This window comes from Sinohyriopsis cumingii, chromosome 7 (assembly GCF_028554795.1).
Source record: "Sinohyriopsis cumingii isolate HCF-2022 chromosome 7, ASM2855479v2, whole genome shotgun sequence".
Classification (NCBI taxonomy): Eukaryota; Metazoa; Mollusca; class Bivalvia; order Unionida; family Unionidae; genus Sinohyriopsis; species Sinohyriopsis cumingii.
Genome location: NC_142967.1, coordinates 135,496,706 through 135,517,124, shown reverse-complemented (window position 1 = coordinate 135,517,124; position 20,419 = coordinate 135,496,706). Strand labels below are relative to the sequence as shown.

At 41.5% G+C, this 20,419-nt stretch overlaps 1 protein-coding gene across 1 annotated transcript in view; it reads right to left on the bottom strand.

Annotated features, from left to right (window-relative positions):
* The window catches only part of LOC149796193 (mucolipin-3-like), a 46,824-nt gene extending 43,720 nt beyond the window's left edge, over positions 1-3,104 (bottom strand). The window contains exons 1-2 of the mRNA XM_089966145.1: positions 2,553-3,104; positions 1,666-1,761 (exon numbers count right to left, since the gene is read on the bottom strand). Coding sequence (XP_089822271.1) covers positions 1,666-1,750 — 85 coding nt within the window. The 5' untranslated portion in view covers positions 1,751-1,761; positions 2,553-3,104. The remainder of the gene's footprint in view (positions 1-1,665; positions 1,762-2,552) is intronic.
* Between the last annotated feature and the right edge of the window lie 17,315 nt (positions 3,105-20,419).

The following is a 20,419-nucleotide window of genomic DNA, read 5'->3' as shown; positions in this document are numbered from 1 at the left end:
TTTTCAGCGACACGAAAGTTAGATCCAGCCAAACATCATCCAGCGCTATAAAATTACATAAGAGCAATTATCATAGGTCCATCTAGATCTGGTAAGACGCAATTATTACTTAATCTGATAATGAGATGGCTGGAGTGGTATACATTGTATTTAGTGGCACCATCCGTAGATGATCAGCGATGTCACTATGTACTTAAAGATTTTAATGAAAATGCAAAATTGTTGGACGAGGATGGTAATGATATTATTGATTTTACCACAGATATTGATGAAGCCCATCTGTGGATCACCTCTATGGATTTATTAATATTCTCATTAATATTAATATGTGATGCTGGACAAACAATCAAATCCAGCTCGGATATTTTCTCGAAGCAGGCACGAAAACACAGACGTGATGTATGTTACTCAGCGATATACACAAATACCTAAATGGATTAGAGATAACTGCAATATTTTAGTTGTGTTTAATGGAGTTGATACACTTACTCTGAAATATATATGAGACTTGGTGTTCAGGGGATAAGGATATGATTAAGTTCAAAAACTTATTTTCACTTGCGCAAGCTACCGCCAACGATAAATTTGCACGATCCTCGGTCGAGATATCATGAAGGTCTTGACATAATGTTTGGTTAAGAAACAGCAGCTGGGAGGGTGACGACAAACAATGAGTGTCCGGGTGGATAAACGATTTGAAAACACGAGCGACAAAGATAAAGTGTGTATGCGTGTGTGTGAGAGAGAGAGAGAGAGAGAGAGAGAGAGAGAGAGATTTGGATTTGGATTTTTCAGTCATATCGCTACGATATCTGCAGAGTGATAGTTTATAGTGATGTCTAGCACTGGGGAATCATACCACAGACATGTAGTATGATGTCCCACCCAGTCACATTATCCTGACACCAGGCCGACCAGTCCTAACACTAACCTCTTAATGCTGAGCGCCAAGCGAGGCAGCTGTTAGTACCATTTTTGTAAGTCTTTGGTATGACTCGATCGGGGATCGAACCCACGACCTCCCGCATCCGAGGCGGACGCTCTAACTACTAGGCCACTGGAGCGGTCTACAAAGATAAAGTAAAAATATAAGCTAACCCAATTACAGAAAATCTTGGTCGGTCAGAGGCTTCGGTTTTACGTTACTGACCTTGTATTTTCGTTTTTATTTTCGTAGGATGATCTATTTTCAAAAAGACATGCCCCAAAATTGGCCCTCTCTGCTGCTATCTAACATCACGTAAAGTTTTCAGATGAACTTCTCGATTATCATATAAATACTGATTCATTTTGATATCACATTTCGATAGAAATGCTTTAAAATAGCCACGTGAAATGGTATACGTATAAAGTTTCTGTCCAGATGTACAGGTTATAATAAAGTGGTTCATTGACTGGTCTGTATTAGTAATGACGTCAATCATATAATAGGTCATTCCGGATACTTTATCCCTTGCTTTTTATTTGTTTTCATTTTATCTTTTTGCTTTCGTATTTTTTGAGGGGGTATTTGTGTTCATTTCTTTTCTTTTTAAATATAGCCACACTGTACTCTTTGTGTAACGACAGAGAGGAAAGAATGAAATGATCTGTGTGGAAAACAAAACATTTCCTTATGCGTTTCAAATATCAAATTATGAACAGGACAGGGAGATGGAGAGTTACCTGTACGAACAGCTCCAGTTTCTTTTTCGGTTTCTATCGAAGTTCGAACCATCATCTTTTCTTTCGCAATCTCATTTGCGTGCATTTTGTGAGTTACTGCAGGAAGTGGATACGTTTATGTTCAGAAACACATCAATAAAAATTAATACTTAAAGAAACATCATAAAATTATTAGTTTTCTAAGCACAATTAACGACCGACCTAGATGAACCTCAGGACATTATAAATTTGTTTTAAAAACGTAAAAGAAGCATTTGTTTAATTAGCCTGTTCTTGAACATCTTCGTCAATGACCTCATCAAAAACATCTTCGTCAATGACCTCATCAAAAACATCTTCGTCAATGACCTCATCAAAAACATCGCTCGCTTCAGACACAGTGGGCGAGTTACTTTTCTTTTGAGGGTGTACTTTTTCATACACGATATTTTGCAGATTATTTTTAGTTTTATTTGCCAAAAAATATGCCCAAGTTTATTTAGTTCTAAAGTCACTCCTAGGTTAACCAAGTTATCAATGTGCTCTAAAATTGTTTCAGTTACTGTTTCTTTCCGAGTTTCGTTGCAGTGTCTCCCAAAGGAGGTGTGGGTAGCGGAGTGTTAAAATATAAAGGCAGTAATATGTGCAGGGACTCAAAAACGTGCACAGTATCCCTTTAAAAGCATTTACAGGTGAAATCTGTATTCATTAAAATCATAATTTTAAACGAGGTAATACGATATGACTCGGATTAGCGTACTCGGAAACCAATGTACCTTCTCCGGCCATTTTTATGGGCACTGACTCGAGTTAAATGAAGGAGGTAACATCGTATTTAAATTGTTGATCATTAAAAATCTGAGAGAGAAGGAGAGACAGGGAAAGAGAAAGAGGTAAATTAATCTTACCTTCGGTAAAATGGATTAATACTAATGAATAGTTCTGCTACATGACACGCCCATATAAACATTTACCATGTACGTCCGGTATATTTCGATATCACTTGCTAAGTTTTGAATACTGAACAATAACAATGTTGTTTACACTTCCTTTTTCAATAAAAAGTTCTGACATCGACAAGGCCCTAAATTAAATTTCTGGTGTCTTCACAGCAAAGGCCAGTGATACAAGTTTATGGTATCTTGTGAAGAGTTAGTTTCCGCTTTCTTCAGGATACTAGGTTCCGGTAGTGCAAAGTAGTCACCATTGCTGTTGTTGTGGGTCTAACGTCATTTTCATCACATGATAGGCTATACACGGCGGCCAGTTTATCTGATGGAGGAAAAGTCCAGGAAAGCCCTGGGAAGAACCACCGACCCATGGAAATTTACTGGCAAGCTTTCACACATACCCACATTGTCTCAACCTAACACTAGAACCCACGCCTTCAAAGGTGAAATGACAGTGATCTGTACACTCAAGCGCCTTAGACCACTCGGCATCCGGGACACCGAATAATCCTTGAATGACTGGCATAGTGTTACTATTAACAATCATGCTTTCAAGTTCGTAGATGTATTTCAAACACACCGGAGAGCCTATATTTTTTATCCCAGTACACTCCCAGTAACTATATCTTAATTTATGCATAAGGTAAACATCAGATTTGAGGTAGGTTACTTTAAAATGTAATCAATTAAATTAAAATTATACCTGAAAAAATTGATAATAATTGCAATTACAGTTTTTCACTTTGGGGCAGAGTAATTGATTAGATGACATGTAATCAATTACATTTCTTGATCTTTCGATAAAATGTCCCATTAAAGTCACAAATATATGTACGTCGAATAAGCGTTGTAAGAGCAACTATTAAATACATACAGTGTATGCTGATAGCTAAAACATTTTACATTTTCAAGACAATCACGTGTAGATGGTCTTATTTAAAATTTATTTATATTACAATACCTACTGAACAGCTTAAAACTGTTAAACACAATTGAGACTATGCTGATCATATTAGGTTGACTGCAAATATTAATAGGCTCAGATTAACCTAAATTCCATATTTATATCATTGGGTCATACCTTTTAACGTTCCAGAATGCATTTTCTTTTATCTGACGCACACGTTGTATTCTGTTAAACAACTACAGATGAATCCGACTTGAATTGTTTTCAGACAGGGTCAAATACTTTGCAACATAACAAAAATATAATTTATAGTCATGGATTAGATAACCCAATCTTATCGCTTTCTTAAGTCACGTTTATTTATATGAACGGGATATGAGATGAATTTACAAAAAGGGCATTGGGGTGAAGAACGTTTGTGCCGCAGAGTGAGATTAATCTTGCAAATTTTTATTCTGGAGCAAGTATATATATATATATATATATATATATATATATATATATATATATATATATATATATATATATATATATATATATATATATATATATATATATATATATAAAATCAAAAGAAAACTTTCTTTTCGTAAATACTGGATATATTTTATCTTTTAGTACCAAAAACATGATCTTTTATCTAGTGGTGATAAAAAAAATATATCCGGTATTAACGTAGGAAAGAATATATCCTCTATATACATAACAATGAAATCATATTGTAATGCTAGTATAGTCTGTAATTATTAAACTTATCATTGTAATCACACAATATATGATTAAAATTACTTGATATTACTTAGATAGACAGCTGATGTGGCCTAAATGGTTAGAGCGTCTGCTTGGGATGCGGATGGACGCGGGTTCGAACTCCGGCCGAGTCATACCAAAGACTTGTACAAATGGTACTAACGTCTGTCACGCTTAGCGCAAAATAATAGGAGGTTAGTGTTAGGACTAGTCGACCTGGTGTCAGAATAATGTTACTGGGTGGGACATCATGCTACGTGTCTGCGCCATGATACCCCCAGTGCTAAACATCACTATAAACTGCTACATTGCAGACATCGTAACGATACTGCTAAGTTAAAAAAATAATGTAAACACACACACGCGCACACACATTACTTAGATAATTAGTAATCATTTAATGATTATTCAGATTACTCATTACGATTACTCCAGGATAGGTTAACATATCCCATTCTCAAGCTCATTTTAGATGATAGAAAATCTACTATTGAATACATTTTGAAGTGTTCTATATTTTATTTTATGTTCTAGTCACTTCTAGTGGCAATGTTACAATTGTTTGAATTCTATCTTGACCTATCCTTGCATGTACCGATGTGAAACACTAGAAATATGCGTTGCATCATGATCGTATACTTTACTGCAGGACAAATTGAATAATTTCACATCTCATCCCGTGCATGCAGAAATGCATTTTTATTACAATCTTGCAGAAACAGATTTTCTCATAAGAATCCCATTTTTAATGAAATAACAGACAGGTACTTCAGTGGCTTCAGTTTCACTAATGGCACTTTGAAACAAACAGATCTAATGATCTTTCTCCTCTTCGACTACAAGTGATTGTCGGTAGTCACCCTGATTAGAATAAAGAGAATGAGTAGTTAAAAGAGGATTACTGTGATCAATATATTTTGATTGATCCAAACAAGGATTGAAAGTAACCTCATAAAAAGCCTGACCAATACAAGTGTCAGCTAAAGGAATACTTTCCTTATCAATATCATTCTCAAGCGCTTTCTTTGCCATAGCTCCAGTAACTGTACAAGTTGGGTATAAATCAGGGAATACTTTTTCAATAGGATCGACTTTCTGATCCAAACAAGGTTAGTCAGTTAAAAGTGGATTAACAACAACCTTATATCCAGCTAGGTCGTTGCCTAGTAATAAATGAATGCTCTCAACGGGTAAAACAAACACTGTTCCGACTGTCACGGGTCCTGAGACTAAGTCTGATGACAAATTTACACAATGGAGAGGAACGTTAACAAAGCTGCACTCTAATCCCTGAATAAGAACACTTTCATTAGAAAAAGACTTCTCAGAAAAATGTTAAGTACCTGTTTAAAAAAGACTCTGAGAGGCTCCTGCGTCCTTTAATATTTAAATAGGGATAGGATTGGCCGAATAACCCAAAAGTGATATAGAACCCTTCGACATGAATGGTTCATACTTATTCATAATAAAATCAGACTGGGGTTTATTAGACCCATGAAATGTATTGCTAGTAGTAAAGGGGGTCGGATTAGCGACAATGGGAATTAGCATTACAGAGACCCTTGGGTCCGATTAGCGACAAGGGAAATTTAACATGGAGAAAAATCGTGGGTCCGATTAGCGACAAGGGAAATTAACATGGAGAAAAATATCGTGGGTCTGTCTAGCGACAAGGGAAATTTAACATGGAGAAAAAAAAAATCGTGGGTCCGATTAGCGACAAGGGAAATTTAACATGGAGAAAAAAAAAATCTTGGGTCTGATTAGCGTCAAGGGAAATTGAACATGGGATTTTTTTTTTTTTTAAAAAAAAGGGGGTAGGCAATGGAAAGGCTATCTCTTTTCGAGATACATGGCTGGCCCTGAAAAGGGCCTTTGGGTTTTCTTCTTCTTCTTCTGCTTCTAATTTCTTCTTTTCCTCCACCAACTTCTTATTTTCTCACCTACACTCTTTTTCTTCTTTTTTTTCTCCTCCTCTTCTTTCTTCTCTTCCTCCTCTTCTTTCTTCCTCTTCTCATTTTCTTCTTCTTTTTCAATTTTTTCGTTCCATGTTCTTATTCTTATCTTTTCCTCTTCATCCTCCTTCTCCTCCTTTATTTCCTTCATCACACCACTAATCTTCTCCTTTGCTTTTCTTAAGTTGTTAATTTCCATCTTTACACGATGGGGACTATAGGAATAATGGTCTTCAACGAGTCTTATTAGCATCTGTTCCATTATTCCTAAGTTGTCTAAAACGTCTTGTAAGGTTTGTATTTTGTCCATTTGGTTTGACGCCATCTTCTTTTTATTCTTTGCAGAATGGTTTGAACAACAAACACTGTGGGTTCTTATAGTGAAAGCGCGAACGTGAAGGAAAACATCCCCCTAAAAACATGAAATTGATCTTACCTAGATCATGACCCAACATCGCGCGTACGTGAAGGAAAACATCCCCCTACTTTCTCATTTCATATAATATATCCCTAACTATACTCTCTACATACGCTAAGAATCAATAAATAAACCCATAATCTACTATTCACGCAAACTTACTTCATCATTTACAAACACTAACACACAAACTTACTTCAACATTTACAAACTCAAACACATACACTTCCACTATTAATAAAGAGTTAGTGTTTATATTCACACTACTCTACCTACACACATTGGCAAATCGATCGTTATTTCTTTTCTAGAGTATTGGGTAGCCCTGAAAAGGGCTGTTTTGTTTGGAACTTCATGGACACCTGGTTAATGGTGGCACCTTCCAGGCCTGGCACCACATACACATCTTATCCCCCAGTTACTTTTTACCTTTTGGGGGGAGAGAGCAGAGGCAGGATATGTCGCTTCAGAATCCCAATTTTCGCTCTCTGGGATTCTGAAATTTTTTCTTCTCTCCTTTTCCTCCTCCTCTTCTTTGTATCTTCTCTCCTCCTCTTTGTATCTTCTTTCCTCTTCTTCTTTATATCTTCTCTCCTCCTCTTCTTTGTTTCTTCTTTCCTCCTCTCTTATCCTTCCCTCCTCGACAATGGCTTCCGCGGCCAGTTCATTTAATATGCGCCTGGCATATTCCAGATGCACATGAAGTTCCAACAGTTTCTCCAGTCTCGTGTTCATTTTTGGTGTTGATCAATCAACAAGGGTAACTAGACTGCCCAGCGAGTTTCAATTTATAGTGAAAGCGCGGACGTGATGGAAAAATCCCCCTAAAAACATAAAATTGATCTTACATAGATCGTGACCAAGAAAAAACAACAACGCGCGGACCTAAAAGAAACACTCACTCACTTTTTATGCTACCCATCACTATTTTAAAATTTTTTATAAATCACTCCAATAGACTATCCACATACGCAAAGCAATCCAATCTAACTCCAAATATACACCTCTAACAGCCAAAAAACACAAACATCATTTTAATCTTCTATCCACACCAACCTACTTTATCACTTACAAACACACAAACACACAATCCTATACACAAACACATACCCTCACATTTTTTGAAAAAGAGTTAGTGTTTATTTTCACACTACTCTACCTACACACATTGGCAAATCGATCGTTATTTCTTTTCTAGAGTATTGGGTAGCCCTGAAAAGGGCTGTTTTTTTTGTTTGCTATGGCATTCTTTTTTTAGTTTCTAAGAATGCGATGTCCTCTGAGGATAGACTTTCTGGCGATAGGTCTGCTTCTTCGGAAAGAGAAGAAGAACTCTTTGGTGTCGATACGACAATCGACAAAGCCTCTGTCAGCTTCAGGTTGTTGCTGCTGTTGCTGTTGCTGCTGTTGCTGCTGTCTCTGAAGTCTGTACTTCTCTGTCCATTCTTCTTTCTCCCTGTTCATTTCTTCTCTGAAGAGCTCTTCTATCAGGTCTTCAGTGATTTTTAACATTCTCACATTCTCTATTTCTTCTGGCTTCGGTATCAGACTGTGTCTGACCCTATGCAAATTCACGTAGGCTTCGTTGAGCTTAGCTAGTTTGGAGCACATCTTCTTAGGAGGATGAGTCGACAATGGATGGCTAGACTGGAAACAACCCCGGTTCTTAAAGTCAAAGCGCGGACGTGAAGGAAAACATCCCCCACACGGTTTTCGAGCCGCAACGTTTAGTGAGTGTCATGAGAGGGATAGTAAGAAATCAAAGAGCATCAATCCAACATTCTTCTAGCTAAACAAAAGACAAAGACATTTTTTCAAAACACAACATTTTTTATTCAAAAATCACTTAACACTAAACAACAACATTTCTAACATTTTTTAACAATAATCCAACACTATAACATCAAACAATTTTTTTCAAATCACAAACATTTTTTTCTCAATCTACAATCTACTTTGAACAGGGCTGACAACGTTGTGAATGAAATTGTGATTTCCACTGTTGGAAATCATTAGGCCATTGATGGACACTACGTTTCCTAGCTTGAGACAAAAGATAAGCATACTGGTCACAAAACCATCGATCTACTTTCACATCGTTTCTAGCAGAAGAACGAGGATCAAAATGAGTCACTAAATGTTCTAAGGAATAGCCCAGGCTGCGATGATGCAGAAAATACACACAGTACTGTCCGCACACCAAAGAATCTGTGCCTTGTAATTTCACGTTATTGAATCGGGTGGTTTGAGCATTTCTTCTCATAAAGTCGATGATATCGTCTTCCAAAGGGGGCAATCCGTACGAATCGAAATATTCCACACATCCTTCTTGAGGAAAGTAGACGGCTACCCAGTGGGTTCCTGGGAGATGACTGTCGTCCGTGTTGATCACGTAAGCTTGATGGTCTTTAGGTTTGCGATGAGGGAGTTCATCTTTAGCACAGACGACAGGATTCCAAGAAGCCGTATACGAACTGTGGTTCAAAAGGTAATAAAGTTCCCAGGTATCCATTGATTTGTGTTTTGTTTCTTCACAGGTAATAATACGTCGTCAATTCGATCCTGACTTTTTGCTTGAAAATGTCTGACGAATAAACGGTTATTCGTTCTGTTTCCTCACTCTGATTCAGGAGAGCTTCGATACGATGGATCTCTTGAGTGGTTAATGGTGGACAAGAATGTTCACGCAAGTCTTTATACCACTGGTGCGACACGTCTTTGTTTGAGATGAGACTCCAAGCTTCGTCCAGATACTCGTCCAATTTTTCTTCTTGACTTAACATTAGGCATTTATCGTGTTGAATTTGACTGGGATGATCGTTTTGACATCCATAGCAATTTTTCTTGATCAATTCCGTCATTTTGTCGACCAAGTGTTTGGCAAAACAGGAGACTAAATGGGCTTCTTGTTCTGGCCATCTTGACTTCATCATGACAACTTCTTCTCCTTCCACGGTCTCCTCACATTCCATCTCCAAAGTTTCTCCACTAGGTAAAGAGGGATAACAGTCTTCCATGACTTCTAGTAATCTAGAATGACTTCTCTCAAACTGTTGATTTCTATCGTATTGTCAAATTCTGCATACAGGATGACGTTCACTGTCTTGTCCAGTGGTTCTGTAAACTGAAGTTCCACACGAATCTGGCCGGATTTTATAGGGTGGAAATGTCCCTCGTCGCTGCCTTGGTCTGGAGTGAAATCGAAAGCCCACAAAGCGTAGCCTCCTTCATAATCGTCGTACGTAATGCCGTGACTGGTGTTGGTTCCTAACTGTCCCGTGGCTTCGTACAGGGACAAGTACGATCTCAAGTAATTTTTGTTGGTAAAGTCAGGTTCGAAAGGTCGGGTACACAAGGTCTTGCCATCGCGACTGACTTCAATCTTGGACACTTTGTAATGATGAAAGTTGAAAGGATTTTTAAGGAAGGCTCCGTTGAAGGCTTCATTCTCGACCATACCAAGGATCAAACGTTTGGGTAGCTGTCCTTGGAACAGATGATCTTCGATCATGGATCGCTGTCCCCTAGGAATGGTGAAGGTTTTCACTTCCACGCGTCGTATGGGATACTTGGCGGTCGTTCTGCTCAACGTCTGACTGATGTCGTTTCCCACTTTGGGTAACACTTCCACGCGTCGTACGTAGAGTTTGGCCTCCTCGATTTTGCTTTTGGGATTGCCACCAGTAGTAGCATCCTCATTAGCCAACAAATGGAAAGCGGCACTGCTACGATTCAGTCTCAGGCGGACATTGACCCCGTTCAGCAAATATTTCTCTTGCAACGACATGTCCAAATGCAAACGATCCATCAGTTCTAAACTCTGTCCATTTAATATTTTCTTTCTTCGTTCTATAAATCCCTCATTGCTATCTTTTGCTTTGGGGTCTTCACTAAGACCTGTTTGATTAAATTCGCCCGTTTCGTCAGGTTCCCACAGCACGCAGGCATTGAGATGGGTGTTCTTGGCATCTATTCCGTACGTCAAGAGATTTTCCAGGTAGGCACGGTAAGGGTAAGTATCCATGCTGCTGCTGACCAGTTTGTTATTCAAGTACAAGTCCACTGAGCTGAACAAGGAATGCATGAAATTGTTGATGGGAGCTACTTTCTCTTCGCCGCTTATAGTATCTCCTCCCTTATCTAGAACTTTGACTTTCAAGTACAAGTAACTGCTATTCAGATCGATGTAATCTTCGGGCTGTCCCTTGATTTCAAACTCGATGGGAGCGGAATCAGTCAATGAGGAGACCGGGTGAAATTCCACCCACTGGGATTCTTGCATCGTCATCATGGTGGGGGGCATGGCAAACAGATCCAGTTCCGTCTTGGAACAGGCGCAAGACTCTCGGTGCATCATTTTGTTCTGTTCTTTCTCAATAATCGAAAACGTCTAAGTCTCGAACGGTTCTTCTTTTCTTGGCCTTTCTCGCTTGAAGTCTGGTGAAAGGGTGTTTTCTTCGTCGTCGTCTTTTTCTGCCTTGTCCTTGCTGAATGCCAGACTCGGTAGCGTGCAGGGCATTTATAGGTGTGTCTCGTCGGCCCAAAAGGTCTTTGCCCGTTTGCAGTAAGACATTTTTGCCTGCCCTCATGAAGGCTTCTTTAGGGTTTTGTTTGTCGATGATGACATTTTGGAGAAATTCTTTGCCTTGTGTCAGTGCCGCATCTTTCAAGGCGTGCAATCCGCGTGTCACCATCGGTTTCAACACCGGGGCCACCGAACGAAAGGCCGATTTTAACATATCTCCTAAACCGTGTCCTCGCTGTCGAGCCACCCCTCGGTACACTGGATACATGACTTGCTTATGAGTCGTGAGAGAACCGTTTTCGAAAATGGAGTTTCACCGTGACTTTTCCTTTGGTGAATGGAATATTTTGTCCCAAATCTCCTTTTATAGTAATGTTGACCGTGTCCAAATACGACTTGCTGACCGGTAAATAGTGAGGATGGACAAATTCGCGGTGAACGTGGTAAGTGTTTCCACCTTCCTCGTCAGCGTTTGCGGCAGAATCCACTTTGAAAGGAATGACACGCAGTAACGGTACGGAGGTGTGTCCCACCACGTTGTATTCCACCACATCGGAGTACACAAACATCAAATTCAGTCCTTGGTTCAGTTCTACTGGGGTATGAAAATACTGGCCAAAAGACTCGTTGTTGTAAATGGCTGATAATTCCTTTTTTTGTTCTACTTTCTTCCTCATCTCCATGTTACCGCCCAACATGTCAAACAATTCATCACAAAAATAGAAACCCATGATTTTATCCCCCTCAGGAAATTTCATCAGGAAGCGACGAGCTGTTTTGTGGTATTCTAGGGTGACAGTTTTGTTCTTGACATTCTTAAAAGCTTCCCCAAACACGCCATTAAACCTGGTGGTTATGGTGTTGACCAAATGTTGACCACTAAAATAATAACCTGGGGGAATGAACAAGTGATAGGTGGTGTAATGTCGTTTTTTGTGCCAGGGGTTTTCTTGTCATATTTGCTATGGGTATCCATCCACTGTTGTATTTGTTCGTCATAAACTTCCACATCAAATTTATTTTGATTGGCAACGACATTGAGGACTTGGGTCGGGTGAATCATTTCTACTAAAGCCACTTCCCAATGGGCTTCGTGATCTAAGGGGATGGCCTGAGGTAATTTGGCCGTGTAACAGCACAACGTGTTGTTGGGAAACACCTCCATGGAACTGTCACTGGGTAAGGTTAAGTAAAATTGGTTTTGGTGACTCATAATTCCAGAGTTCTGTGGCTGTCCGAGGGAATATTACTGGACGTGTCTCCGTCCAAAATGGGGTTTTGGTTGTGGTTGTTGTTGTTGGAGTGGTGACTGGCACTGGCACTGGACACAACGTTCCCGTTCGAGGAGAATTTCAGGGAGGGATTGGGAAGCAGGTAACCGATGCAACTGCTCAATAAAATGGTCCACAATTGTTTGTCTCCTTGTTGCAAACTCAAATTGGCAATGGCTGCCCCGATGACACAATACACCACGAAGATTTGGCAGAAAAAGACGATTTGCGTTTTAGGCACACGTTCTCCACACCACACCCACAAGGGTTGTTTTTGTAAATCTTGCACAGAAGAACTAGGTGAAGAAGGAGTGGTCGACGTAGCTGCGTCTGATGTGTGAAAGGGCATGATGGTTACTTCTTCTTTTTATAGTCGATGACTTGCGAAGCGTCGATCCAAGAATCGAAACTGGGTGGATATCCTTTCAAACGTACTTTGACTTCTTTGACACGTCGTTTGCCCACTTTACGGGTTCTGCGTTCGAGAATGCTTTCGATGTCGTACACGTCGTCTTCTTTTTTGGTGACACGTTGTAACTCGGGCAAATAAAACGTTCCTTTGAGCACTTCTCCGTTCATGTCTTCCAATTTATAGACGGCAGGATGACGGCCATGCACTCGTCCAGTGACGCGAAACAATTCGGTCGTCCAGTTAGGTAAGTAACCTTTGTCGAAAGTGCGTTTGGTTTTGCCAATGCGCACCCAATCTCCTACGGTCAACTCTCCACTTTTCTTGGGGACAGCCCTCGTCGGGGACGTACCGAACAGGCGCTCAAACACCAGCACTTCGTTGTCGGGAGTCACGTCTTGCCGGGCACGTCCGATGCTTCGATGGTAAGATTGGTTGTACGCTTGCACCAGGTGCGGTAAGATGTCGATGTACTTCAGAGTGTGGTGATGCGTAAAATATTTCCACATGCGTTCTTTCAAAGTGCGTTGAAAACGTTCCACGATGCTGGCTTTGGTTTCGGGATTCTCGGTGGTAAAAAAATGAATGTCACGTTTCTTTAATTCTTTTTGGAAAGCTTGGTTCAGAAATTCGGTGCCTTTGTCCGTTTGCCATCGAAGAGGGTGACGACCGCTTTGTTTCAACACCCGTTGCAGGGCTCGCACTAACTCGCTGCTCGATTTGGAAGTCAAGGGCACGACCCAGGCAAATTTGGAAAAGACGTCGATGACACAAAACAAATATTTGTAGCCACGATTGTAGCTGGCCAAATGAGAGACATCGGCTAAATCGGCTTGCCATTGATGATCGATGCCTTCCACTCGGGTGCGACTTCTGGAAAACTTGCGTCGAATGGGTTTGTGTAAAGTGTAGGTAGCTTGTTCTTGTAACCATCGTTGCACTTGAGGTAAACGGAGACTTTTCAGTCGCGTTTTGGCAGCACGATACAATTTTTGAACTCCTGCGTAACCTGCAGGATGGGAGGGATCGTAGTAAATGCTGGCTAAGACTTTTTCCATTTTTTGTGTTGATTGGTGTGTTAATAAGGCACCCACTCTTGGAAGAGGCTACTCTTTTTCTCTTGGGGTATTTTCTTGGATTGCAAGGCTTTGCGTGTGCGACCGGCAATAGGTGTCGAAGAGGAGGAGGATGTCTGAGCGGGGGATATCGGTTCTTGTTTCACTTCTGTCTTCACTTCTGTCTTCACTTTCTTTTTCTCTTGTGAGGAAGAAGGGGTGGCCATCATCTTTTTAATCCATCCAATTCTGGAGGTAGGTGGTGTTGTTAACTTGCGTACTTTTTCTGGTGGAGTTTGAAACCCTTCCTCTTCTTCTCCTTTTTCTGTCTTGGTCACGGGTACTGGTGGTACTGGTACTGGTACTGGTACTGGTGATGGTGCTGGACTTTTCATCAAGGTCTTAAAATCTTTCAGAGTGGGCAAAGCTGTTTCGTCTAAAGCTTTCTGGTGAAAGAGTTGCAGTCTTTGCAAGAGTTGACCGTACTTTTGCGATTTTTCTGTTTCGGACAAATCTTGGCGATCCATCAAGGATTGCAATTCGTGTTGTAACTGGGACATCTCGCTCAAATTGGGATTGGGAGGTAAATGCGGGGTGCGTTGTTCTTGCCAACGATGGTATTCCATCCATCGTTTGTAAGGCACTAAAGCTAGTTTTCGTCCTTCCATGGGGTTTTCAGGGGTCGATTCTGAGATCTTGGGACTTCCGAGGCCCTTTTTATCTTGCTCCCACCAGTCCTCCCAACATGGTTCCCAAGACTCCTTTCAGTATGGGGCCTAACAAGAGAGGTAAAATACCTCCACGTTGCACTAACATCTTCTTTTTTTGACGAATGGGAATTTTCTTTTGAACCATTTTCCGAAGAACGTGACGATGTTTGCCTAAGCATTGTTTCTGGTGTTTGGACAAAGGGATCGTGCCTTTCAAAACGTTCAAACAACATTCGCACACGGTATCGATGACCTCTTTGGAGGCCGTTTGAATGAGTTTTTTTCGTAGGGGTGGAGAAGCTTTGGACAGGACAGATAACAGGTCCCCATGTTTGGCTAAACGTGGTGGCAGTCCTTTCCTTTTCTTTCCTTGGGGTTTTCTGGAGGGTGACATTTTTGCTTGTGGGTTCCGGGACATTCACCGAACAGACACTAACGTCGATGACTTAACGCACACCCTTTTATCTTTTTTTTTGGGACTATCGCTTTGTCATAAAGGTGACAATGTTTTCCCAAAATCGCCAAGGAATCCTCCCCTTTCTTGACGCCTCTTTTTCTTGGAACGACTGTGTCTTTTTTTAGGGTAACGTCGATGCTTGGCTAAGCGCTTTGTCGGATGACGCGTCTGCCTTTGTCTCTTTCTTTTGTGGCTTCTTGGAGGTGACATCTTTTACAAGTTCACTGATACCCCGACTTGGTCACAGGTCTTTTTATACTGGAACGCGTCGCCACTGATTGTCTTTACGTTTTATCAGTTTGAGGACAGGCATGACACGTCGTGCAGGGGTACGCAACGGACTAAATCGAGCCAGTTCTTGCTTGGACAAATCCAGTAAACTTTGTAACATGCCCGATCTTTCTTGGACTTTGATTTTGGGAGAAGGTACTTTGTGAGCAGCAGCCACTGCCACTAAATTGGAGGGTCCTGCCACTGGGGAAGTTCTTTTGGGGGTCATCAACGGAGATGTTCTTGGTGTGATCAACGTCTCCAAGTACTCTTCAGTTCTGGGTGTCATCAACGGAGAAGTGGATGAACGTGAGGATGCCGGAGACGCAGTCACTGCCGTGGCAGGTCGTGGTTTGCGAGTGTAAGGTTGCGTCCTGGCCGAAGTGCCTCTCTTGCGACTAGTTTTCTTCTTCTGTGGACTTTTCTTTATCTGGGGACTTTTTCTCTGTTTCTTTTTCTGGGGGCTTCTTTTCTTTTTCCGGGGTGGTGGTGTCTGGTAAGAGGAGGGTCCTGCCACTGGAGAAGTTATTCTTCTTGGGGACCTGGTCTTTTTCTTTTTCTTCTTGGGGCTTCGTTGGACTTTTGTCTTGGGGACAACTTTGGGGACATTAGGATCCCATCTTAAGAGTGAGCGAATGATGACCCCTCCTAGAGTACCGCTCCCTCCAGGTTTCAAAATGATTTGTTTTTTGGTTTGAGTGTCGATGCGGGGATCGGCCAGTTGGACCAAAGCGACTTTGTTTCGATCGAAAAAGCGTTGGGTTTGATGAGGAATCTGAATGATTCCTTGGAGTATTTGACGTGCCGTCACCGTGAACCATCGTAAGACTTCTTTGAGACTAGCTTCTAAGACACGAGCTCGTGTTTGTGGATCTTTTTCTCTACTGATGCCATACAAGGCACGAATCAATTTGACGGGAAGATGCGACTGAAGGGACGTCATGTTCACACTGTGTGAGACAGACGAAAAAGGGTCTGAGGTTTTTATAGATTTTTTTCATGGGGAGTGAAATGAAGTCGAGGACGGAGACGTGTACAGGACAGGCCCTCCGTCTTGGCACCAGTGGTGAAACAAGTGGGTACGAAATCGCAAATCCTCGGGGGTCGTAGGTTTCAAATCGACGAGTAAATAGGCGTGTGGTGCTTGAGTGGCATCGTCGTACGCCTGAGTCAGCCAAGGCGTTCCTAACTGTTTGACTAAGACTTGCACTTGCGATTTATCTCGAGGGCTTTTAAACAAGACCACGTAATGCGCATTCAGACTGATGGTGCGATGGGCTTTACTTTGTTGAAACAAATTTTGGGTGATGTAAACGACACTGGCATTACGGTGATGCCCTTTGCGCGTGAACCACAATTTAATTTCTTCTTCGTCTTCTCCTAACATGTCGTCGAAAATGACCAAATGGGTTTGACGGGAGTCAGAGACGATGCCGTCGTCTTCTTTAGGAATGCCTTCCACAAACACGATGGAATCGCCTTGACTTTCTCGCAAGAGGTTGTACGCCGATTGCCACTCTTTGTAACACCACACGATCCGTTGAGGTGGCCGATCGATCAAATGATGTTTATGTTCGATCAAACGTTTGACGAATTCGGTTTTGCCTGAACCGCTAGGTCCAGCAATGAGCATGTTAAAGGGATGGCGAAGATACAAAGCCTCCCAACTGGCACGATCTAAGTGTTCGTCGATGACTTTGACAGTAGAGGAAGAGGGAGCAGAGACAGCAGAGGTAGCCATGGTGTGAGAAATGTCACTTGTGACACGAAAAACAAACAAGACAAGAGTTTATATACTTTTTTTCAGAACGCGTTTATTGAATGTTTCAAATATGAACACGAAAGACAAAAATACATACAACCCAAATAGTGATGTACAGGAATAAAAAACACATCAAAACAATCAAAGTGGAATATAAACAAGTGTCTGTACAACATGTTTTGGGTAACGAAGATGTCCTAGGGACAGTGTGTAATGTTCTTACAGTCTCTACATGAGGTATTGTCACACAAGTGTCCTCCCGGAATGACCTTTCAGGCCTGTCCATGACAGTCCTGTCCTGAAGCGAGTGGTTGTTCTCGGTGACGGGTTCTTCTGGCACCGTCACTAACACAGGTTGAAAAGTAACTTTTTTCCTTGAACAACTCTCGTGCATACTGGGCCACTTCTTGGGCCCAAGCCTCAAAACCCCCCTTTTTCCAATCACGAACATCTGTCCAATGGGGGTGTAAGTCACAAGCTACACACACATCGTCATACACGTCTTGGGTAGCTAAAAGTTGACGAATCTTTTTTTCCTGTTGAGGTCGAGAAATATCCAGATGAAAACGCAAGGCTTTGAGCAAAAGGAGTTTTTCGTGACCATTTAAGGCCATGGAGGTGGTAAGTACTGATCGTAAAGAGTCCACAAAGAATCGGCTGGTAAACGAAATCCCAGAAAACAAGTCACTAAGACACACACCACTTGTCGTCCCAAATTGAATGGATACAGTTCTTGTAATAATTGATGGTAATGATCCACGGTTTGAATATGGTCATTGAGTTCCTTCCACGGAATCTGTTGGATGACATGTGACATAAACCGTGGCATGGCAGCCTGTTTTTATATTCTCTTTTTTTTGGATGCAATACACGTACTTTCTAGCCAGTGATCTTCGTTCTCCAGTAGGGAATCTAAATCTTGCATACTGTAACCGAAACGTCAGAGTTCGTTTAGGTGTTTCCTCTTCCGCTAAGTAGATTCCACGTAACAAATGTTGGTAATCCTTTACCTTGTCTTCCTCAATGGGTTGCTCTAGGTGAATCTCGAAGTAACCATAATTATGAACATGTCGATCATTAGCGACCTCAAAGTTTTGAACAATGTCTGACCATTGAAAGAATTTCTGACGAATCAGTTCTCTTATACCATTCAGGTACCAGTGGTTAAAGATCTGGTGACGTATCGGATGCAATTGTTCTTTACGTTTGACTTGTATTTTGACCAGCTCTCGGTAAATGCGTTCTCTCAACTCCACAGGCAAAGCACGAATGTTCTCTTGTAAAGTATCCATGAATAGGTCATACTAAATCCTCTTTGGTCTGACACAAGAAATGTACTGTTTGCACAAACATGGTTTTAATTCATTGTCGAATCTAAATCGTTTCACCACTAATCTACACATTACAATTCGTTCAGAAGTTTCCTCTTTCACCAAGTTGACATTGCGTGAAAGATGTTGGTAATTCGTTAACTCTTCCTCTGGAATTCGATGCAGTACGTTTACAATGTAGTAGATAGAATCGTCAATACCAAACCATTCCTTTTTATAACCAGGAGGTCGTTGATCAATGTCTGTCCAATGGAACACTTTCAACTCAATCAGTCCTTGTATAGCCTGAAGGTACCAGTGGTTCAAACACCGGTGACGTAACGGATGCAATTGTTCTTTACGTTTCACTTGTATTTTGACCAGCTCTCGGTAAATGCGTTCTCTCAACTCCACAGGCAAAGCACGAATGTTCTCTTGTAAAGTATCCATGAACAGATTATTATGGTAAGAAGTTACTTCAATGTCTCGGTCCCACTAAGGGTAAGTAATGACAATTCGGTGACCATCGAGCATGTTCTACGTAGGCCGAATCTTGCGGTTCCCAGTGGTGAAGTGACACACCGCAACTGAAGCACTTGACTTTATCTCCTTCGCCCAAGTAGAAAAATCCGGCTCTGGCTAATTCTTCGGGGGTCGGTCCTCCCAGATACTTTGGCCATTTTCCTTTGAACGATTGAAGACGATTTTCAAAGTCGCAGTATTCCGACAAACGCACAGGAAACGAATATTCGTCTTTCACAGGTTCGTTTCGATGAGGGTTGGGTGACAGGAACAGGAGTTTGCTCAGGGCTGGATGACATCCGTAGGGGGGTAGACGTGAAGGTGAACATTCCCCTTTAAAACGAAACCCAGTGAAATGTCCAAGAGGACGAGCAGCATCGCTTTCGCATCCCACAGGTTTGACACGCACAGCATCACTTTCCATGATAGGGGTAGGGGCACTAAAGTTCCCATGATGCTTTACGGCATCGCTCAGGTCACAACGTACAGCATCGGTCCCATCGCAAGGCTCACAATCGCACTCGTCTGCAAACTCCGTTACGCAATTACAATGGTAACCACATGGACAATCGCAGTTTCCTTCCGGACATTTTCCGTCGCAATGCCTGGGTCTTATCCATCCAGCATTAGTCACACTAGAGAAAGATACAACTTTTTTACAATCCCCAAACTGGAACGATGTCTCTTTCAAAGTATTCATCTTGTTCGCTCGGTCTTGGTAGTCACAATGAACTATCGATCTTGACCATAGCCCTTTTTTATACTAGTCGCAATGCAGTCTCCAGCTTGTACATCTTTCCTTTTTTACGTTTTTTATGTCTTGTTTCGGAAGGTACCGTCTCTAAGGTACCGTCAACATTGTACCGTAGTGTGATGGGTGGAAAGGCCATAGAAAGGTAAGGGCAGTGCGGAGACCATCGAGTATGTTCCAGAATAGCTGAATCTTTATAGATACATAGATCCATTCGTAACTTCAGTCCGCAAGCGAAACACTGTACCTCGTATCCCAATCCTGACTCAGGTCCCAAGTAGACAAATCCTGTTCTAGCTAAAACATGCGAAGAAGGTAATCCTTCCCTATCCGTAGGCCATTTCTGAAACGTGTCCAATCGACGGGCACAATCACAATAGTCAGGTAAGAAGACTGGAAAATGGTAGGGTTTGAACTTGGAGTTCTCATCGGGTTTCTCATTCGATTCTTGCTGTGGCGAAGTCATCTTTCTGATGGGGTAACTATCCTCTTACAACCAATGTTTTATACCAACGTGTCCATACGGTAAGGTGAAATGATTGGGAAGTCGAACTCGCTTCTGGTACACGATTTGATAGACTTTTTCCAAGGGCCGACTGACGATGTGGTGAGTGGGTAAACGTACAATCTTGTTCGGTTGATAGGTGGTCACTTTAAAGTTTCCATCCTCTCCCGATTGCAAGGCTTCTTTCAATACCCCAAAGTTGACCACTCGACTGGTACGATGATTCAGAGTCAGTCCTTTCACTTTGC